This window comes from Brassica napus, chromosome C3 (assembly GCF_020379485.1).
Source record: "Brassica napus cultivar Da-Ae chromosome C3, Da-Ae, whole genome shotgun sequence".
In the NCBI taxonomy this organism is placed as follows: domain Eukaryota; kingdom Viridiplantae; phylum Streptophyta; class Magnoliopsida; order Brassicales; family Brassicaceae; genus Brassica; species Brassica napus.
Window position 1 is genome coordinate 35,054,263 of NC_063446.1, and position 7,761 is coordinate 35,062,023.

Sequence of the window (7,761 nt, forward strand, 5' to 3'; positions counted from 1 at the left end):
ACAAACACAAAGCATAAGAACCACACATCATTAAAGAGGTAACGTTCTTTACATGAAAACTTCAGGACTAAAATCTTGTCTTGTTGAATGAATAAACAAAATTAATGTATTGATCTTTCTATGTTTGTATATCATTCGTAAAACCAAGCTGAAGAATATCGAAGAAGAAAATCAACCAACCAGACGGAACGGGATTGCAGCTAAAGAAGTTTAAGCATCAATAATTGGGAATCATTTCAGCTACCCGAAATATGTTTGTATTGTATGAGCCGTTGTTTCTTGTTTATAGTTGTGCGTCTCTGATGCACTATCTTTTTTTTTTATTGGAAGAAACGGGTTTTTAGTAAAACAAAGAAATATTTGCCCCGTTTCGGTTTATTTGTCGTTGTAGATTAAAATTTTTGTTTCAAAATAAGTGTCATTTTATAATTTCAATGCAAAATTTATTAATTTTATATTTCAATCAATTTTCCTATTGGTTGAAATGTTGTTATGTGTACTAATAATGATATTTTTATTTAGTAAATATACAAGATTAAATATTTTCTTAATCGGTTTGTCCAATTCTAGAACAAAAACTAAATGAAACGGAGGGAGTAGTTGATTTCATAGTCACACATGTATATTTTTGACGATTTTTTCCCCCAAAAGATATATACTTTGAAGATGCTTCATCACAACGCAAAACAAATTTATTTAACAACCCAATCACCAAATTTAACTGAAACAGGAGTACTCCGAGCACCGAAAGATGTTCGATGAAATGCTCGAAATATCAATCAATGTGCTTTACTTGCTTAGCCAACGATGGTTGATGAGAGGGATGTTCAGTGGCTATTAGGACTTGATTTAAATGCACGCTTGATGGTAATTAACCAAATACATTTGATGTTAAGAACTTGATTAGCATAGGAGCCATTGCCACGGCGGTGGATTAGCTTAAATTAGTGATTCTAGGCCTAAAGATTAGCAATTGTTGATTTTTTTAGCATCTTGAGATAGTATTTTATCACTCTAATCAATAACTTGACCCAAGAGCTTGTCTTTATTTGCTTGTATTTGTTTTTGGGTATCTTTGTATTTCACTAGTTTAGATCATAAACCTCTTTCTGTTTGCTTAGATTAAGAAAACTTATGTATTCTTGGTGTTATAAGTCTCTAGTTCTTTGTGGATTCGATCCTAAAATGCTACAATAACATACTATTCGATTGTGGTATTGTTGGCACATTAGGTTAATTGGTGTGTGCTTAAACGCTTAATCATTAATGATGAGATTCACGGTATGTGGCTTCTTGATACATTACTGGAATCATGGGAAGTTCTTAAGATGTTTTGTAACTCCGCATTTGTTATTTTGATAGATTCAGAGAATAAAAATGTTTTGAATGAAGAAGCAAAAAGGGTATCGAATGCTAGTATTTTACATTCGATGAATTTGTTACTATGTTAAGGGGAAAAGTTCATATAAAGAGCGCAAGAGTAACAATAACATGAGAAGGACTAGGAGCAAGTCCAATAGATTTACAAATATGGAATACTATTTAAGTCAAAAGAAATGGTACATGAAGAAAACTTGCTGGAATTTGAAGAACGAGAAGCAGGGAAAGCAAGCAAAAGGTGTAGATTAGGTGCTAGTTATAGATAATACGTTTCTAATTATGCTTGAGGGTGATGCCATTAATGTTGCATGCCGAGACACCGGCCAAGTTGTTGATAGTGTAGCCACTACTCATGCTACATCACAACAGATTTTTTCTCTACCTATACTCTAAGGAACCACACTTTTATGAAGATGGAGAATTATAGATTGACATAAATTGTTGGCATTTTTTATATTTTCTTGGAAACTAGTCTTGGGACTAGACTTGTGCTTAAGGATGTTAAGCATGTTCCTCATATTCAAATTAATCTGATATTAATAGGAATAATTAATGTTGATGGTCTCTATAGTTTACACGGTGGTGGTAGATTGAATCTTTCATGTGATTCTTTGATTGTGGCTAGAGGTAATATATCTTCATATTTCTATTGGATGCAGGTTAAGGTCTCTAAAGATGTTGTCTATGCGGTGGAGAATGATGGTTCCATGGAGTTATGGCTTAAGAGACTCGGTCACATGAGTGATAAGGGAATATTTTTGTTGTCTAAGAAAGAGGTGATTCTATAAATCTCTGGTATGAACTTGCATAAGTGTGCACATTACTTTGCTGGAGTATCGTTCAAGTCTTATGCGCCTTATACGAAACCCGAGTTACTTGATCTGGTGCATTCAGATGTGTATGATCCAATTAAGACAAAACCTCTTGGTGATGCATCATATTTTGTATATTCATTGATGATCATTCGAGGAAGTTATGAGTTTTTTGCATGATGACGAAATTCAGATTATGTAATATTTCAAGCATTTTGTAGCATTAGTTGGGAAACTAAAGAGAAGAAGTTAAAGCGTATCTGCAATGATAATGGTGGAGAATATTGTAGACCATTTGATACTTATTTAAAATAGCATGGTATAAGAATCCACAGTTGAATGGATTGGTTAAAACGATAAACATAATGAGTGGCGAGAGAATGATGTTTAATATCACAGTCATGCTTAGCGATGAGTTAATGGGGTGAACCCTTGAACACAACTATTCATCTATTAAATTTATCAACAAGTATTTCATTGGATGGTGATTTTTTATGAGGGTTTGAACATGTAAGGATGTTTATTATTTTCATTTCAGGGTCTTGGGTGTAAGAATTTTGTGCATATTCCCAATCCCAAGGACGAGAGATCGAAGCTTCATATGAAGTTGTAACAATATGTGTTCATGTGTTCATCAGCTATTGTTATGTTGAGTTTGGAAACAAATTTTATGTCTGTGGAAGACAAAATGGTTAAGGACGTTGACAAGTCCGAAAATCCAACTCAGGGTTACGAGAGATTAAGAGTTCAATCCTTTGACACGGGTCCACAGTCAGGTCGAGGTTGAGGTTCATGATGATACACCAAATGCAGATGCCCTTCCACATCTTACTCGTGATCATGGTGACTATCATAGTTCCATTGCTAGAAAATATGAGAGAGGTGTAAGACCATCAACAGTTACGATCCTAGTGAGCATATGTTACTTACTGATGGGGAACAATGTAACACCCACAACCAAAGTATTTTTATTTTCAAAGAAATGGATCATAGAAGTTTTTCATACACAATCGTTTATTTCTCTAATTGTTGAAACACTTATTTTCCTTAAAGGTTGGAATGAAGATACTGAATTTGACTAAGTGTCTGATGTTCGATGAACAATTAAAATTTGTTGGTTTGGGATGAGTGACAATAAACCAATCCTGGAATGACCGGGTTCTAAGTAAGAAAAAACCTAGTAGTTTAAGTTGTAGTGATTGATATTTATATTTGAGGATATGAATATTCAAAAGATATATCACCAGTCAAAAAGAATGGTTACGTTTTTTGGAAAAGAAAAGACTTCAAAAACTCATGTAAGAAATAGTCAGACGACTAAAATTTGTACTGATGATATATTATCATGTATAAACCAATAATTCTCAAAAGTTAGGCCTTTGAGAGTATGAAGAGTCAAACAGAATATGTTCTGGAATATACACCACATTTATTGTTTATTGTTTTCCAATTTTTTTTGTCCATGACATCGTCGCATTAAAATGAGACAGTTGACGTTTGTCTGAAAAGTGAAAAGTCATGGTCGTCGATTTTTGTGGCGCTGCTGCTTCCTTTATTAAATACAAACATTTGCGACTGGTAGTTTTTGGAGTAAAAAAATAAATGTAAGAAGTGAAAAGTGAGGAAAAAATGGGAAAAAGGGAAAAAAAAAAGAAGTTACTCTCATCCAACTTTGTACTTATCATAATAGTGGATGAATGTTTTATTTTGTTTGCACAATAATTAGAATAAATAAAAGAAATAAAATTCTATTTGATTGACAAATTTTAAGTGTAACTAGCTTTTACGTTTTTAAAATCACTCATTTCTTGCTTTGGCTGTGGAATGGGACACCGAGAGAGTTGATCAAATAGGTGTTATACAATTAGCAGTGACCAAAAGATAATTAATTGTACTTTTGGTATATTTGGTATCTGAGTTGTATTATATAAATAATACTTCTTTTCACAAAAAGTGTCACTTAGACATTTTTCCATATATTTAAAAACTGATTGAAATGCATTTATGTTTTTATGAATGTCATCTATTTAACTATTAATATTTTAGGTAAGTACATTTATTTATAAGATCAATTAGAAGTTTAGGTTCGTACTTGGCTTGGTAAAACATGAAGGTTATCCTTTGTGTTAGAAACCCTTCACGAACCGAGAACCGCCTCCCTCGTCGCCTTTGAGAACCGCTTCTCGCCCTTTCCAAAACCCTAGCCATCGTCCCCAAAACTTAGCCGTCGTCTTTTTGAATTTGTTGCCTCTCGCTAGATTCAACCACAGTGGCTCTAATTTTCATTCACATTCCTTATTTTCAACGATTTATCTTTTTTTTTTCTATAACTGTATTTTCAACGATTTATCACTGGATGGATGTGGCAGATCTAAACCCTAATCCTTTTTTTTTCATCTCTGAGGCTTGTAGCCTTGTGAGTGAAGAATCTATTACTCACCTTTTTTATGGAAAGTACATAGAGTAAAATTTGTGGATGATGCCAAGATTTTGGGTGAACGCAGAATTTTAAGTTATCATTTGGTTTTAGTAGGGTTTTTGTTTCGATATTTGAATTTATATTTTAAAGATGAGGCTAGATCTCGATCCATGCAACCGCGCAAGTTTTTATTTTCATTTATTTTTATATAAATATTTTGTTTTCAATTCTAAATTGATATATATTATAATATGCATGTGTCTATCAATTTTTAAAACATAATAAATTTACGGTATATTTTTTTCATTGAATAGATTGTTTCAAACTTTCACATGTATTTGTATCTTCTTGTATATATATATTTTTGGATTATTATTTAATTATTAAAATCATAGCTATATATATAAATATTAGTAAAATATTGTTTTATTGTCATATTCAAAAATATTGTAATATTTCACAAATTTAGAATTTTTTTAAAAAATTAAACTTTTTGCTTCATAGATTTATATGATCGAGTAAATAATTAAACATTTAGTTTTTATTTAATTTTTAAAATAAACTATATAGTTTAAAATTTGTTTTCATTGGTTTAAGGTAGTAAAAATTAATTATTGTTAGATAATATAATTTTTGTTATTTAAAAAAAATCTTTATAATTTTAAAAGTTAACATCGACAAATATTTAAATAATTAACAAATAGAGATATAGTATTATAACATTAAATTATATCTATTTAATTTATACTATTTATAAATCCAATGGATTATCATCTATTGTTTAAATCCAATTATTGATAGTCCAATAAAAATTTCTTGTAAGCCCAAAATTTAAATTATAAGATTAGAGATTAAATATAACATGAATTTTTAGGAATAGGTCTATTAGATCAATTTTTAAAAAATCACACATAAATCAAGGTTGTGACTTACGTTTTAATATATAAAATATTTTGGAGGTCATATACGTCGAGAATAGCGGAATATTTTGTTTAGAGTAAACGTTGTTGAGGTTGATACGTTGATTACAGAGACGTGTTATATTTGCTCTAAAATAGTATAATGAATAAAAACTAATATCATGTATATATTTACTCAAACTTTTGGAATAATTTTATTTTGTAATCTTTTACAAAATTAGATACAGAATAGAAGTGAAAAATATTTTACTTCAAAACATAATTTTGAATATAAATAGTGTGAAAGAGTGAAGTTGGAAATGATCTTGGTAACACACAATATAAAATTATATTAGTCACGAGAATATAAAACCAGTGCGGTACAGTAAAATTACGGTTTATGTATTATGATGTTTGATTAGTCAAAATATATTGTGAAGAACCTAAATTTTCTAAAAATGAAAATATATTCTAAAACTGTTATACTTTTGCGAAATGCAAAAGTAGAGTTAAATAAACAAATAAAAATATTTTTCCATTTAAATATATTACATATGTGAAGTTTATATAAAAAATAATAATAAAAAGTTTCTAGATCATTTAGTTAATGTTTTGATAATAAATATTTAATGGTATGAAAATCATAAAAATAACTGAATATTAAATTAAAATATTTAACCTTATAATTAACTAATTTTAGATAATTATTTAGTTAAGTTAGTATATAAATTTTTATACTATGACACTATTTTATTATATTTTTATACTACTAAGCTATTTTTATAACACAATACTAGCCTAATTTGATATTAAAGCTTAGTAATTAAATTATTAATTATATTTTATTCTAGTTTACAAAAATAAATATAATATGTGTTTTTTGTAACACAAATAAAGTATGTTTAAAACTTCATTTGTATGTATAAATCAACGAAACGATTTAAATGAAGATAATATTTACGTTTAATATATCATATACATAAATTATGGAATAAAAGCATTGTATACAATATCTTAAAACATTTTTATTAATAAATAAGTCTTAGTGTCCTAGGCGGAATTCAAATTTTCAATAATCTCATCATATAATTTTTATTTCAATTACACTTGATATCAACTACTTGCAAAATATGTGATATTGATATCAATAATGTCATTAATAAGCCATCATATAATTTTTATTTCAATTCCACTTGATATCAACTACTTGCAAATATGTGATATTGATATCAAACTTCATTGACCCACAGTCCTCGATTACTTTTCCTCATTAATCCCTTTCTTGTTTCTGTATAAAGCTACTGCGTCTTGATCTAAGCAGATCACAAACCCAAAAACAAAAGCTAGAACAACCAACTATAATAATCATGACGTGTCACAAAATCTTCCTTGTAATCTCTGTGATGCTCGCTGTCTCATCATTGGTCAAGGCAGTTGACTTCTCGGTCGTCGACAACACAGGCGACTCCGCTGGCGGAAGAAGATTCCGGGGAGAGATCGACGGCGTAAGCTACGGCACACAGTCACTAAGATCTGCGACGGACTTCGTCTGGGGTTTGTTCCAGCAAACCAACAACCCTTCGGACAGAAGAGACGTTACAAAGATCACTCTGTTCATGGAGAACGGGAACGGCGTGGCGTATAACACCAACTCGGGAAGCGAGATACACTTTAACGCGGGGTATCTCGCGGGTTTCTCGGGAGATGTAAAGAGGGAATTCACCGGCGTGATTTATCACGAGGTGGTTCATTCTTGGCAATGGAACGGTCCAGGTGGCCTTATCGAAGGTATAGCGGACTATGTGAGGCTGAAAGCGGGTTATGCACCGGGTCACTGGGTAGGGCCCGGTGGTGGTGATAGGTGGGACCAGGGCTATGACGTCACTGCGAGGTTCTTGGACTATTGTAACGATCTAAGGAATGGGTTTGTGGCGGAGCTTAATAAGAAGATGAGGAGTGGCTATAGTGACAGCTTCTTTGTTGATCTGCTCGGGAAAGACGTGAACCAACTCTGGAGAGAGTATAAGGCCAAGTATGGTCAGTAAATTGTTAAACGTACAAATTATAAATGATAATCGTATTAGTGACATGCCCATTCAAAATAAAAGTGAGATGTTTAAAAAACATCAGCATATGTAGTAATTTGTATTCTATTATGAATTTGTACGCTCGAATAAGAAAACAGATATATATACTGTTGTGTACTCTTTTAGAGTTATTGTCAAAAGCAATATTATAACTTATAAGTAAA

The 7,761-nt window shown here is 31.1% G+C and overlaps 1 protein-coding gene across 1 annotated transcript; it reads left to right on the top strand.

The window, feature by feature from the left end:
* The first annotated feature begins 6,391 nt into the window (after positions 1-6,391).
* Positions 6,392-7,761, top strand: LOC106442411. Its single transcript, XM_013884100.3, has one exon. It carries the CDS (start codon positions 6,878-6,880, stop codon positions 7,553-7,555), a length of 678 nt encoding a protein of 225 aa, XP_013739554.2. The 5' UTR covers positions 6,392-6,877; the 3' UTR covers positions 7,556-7,761.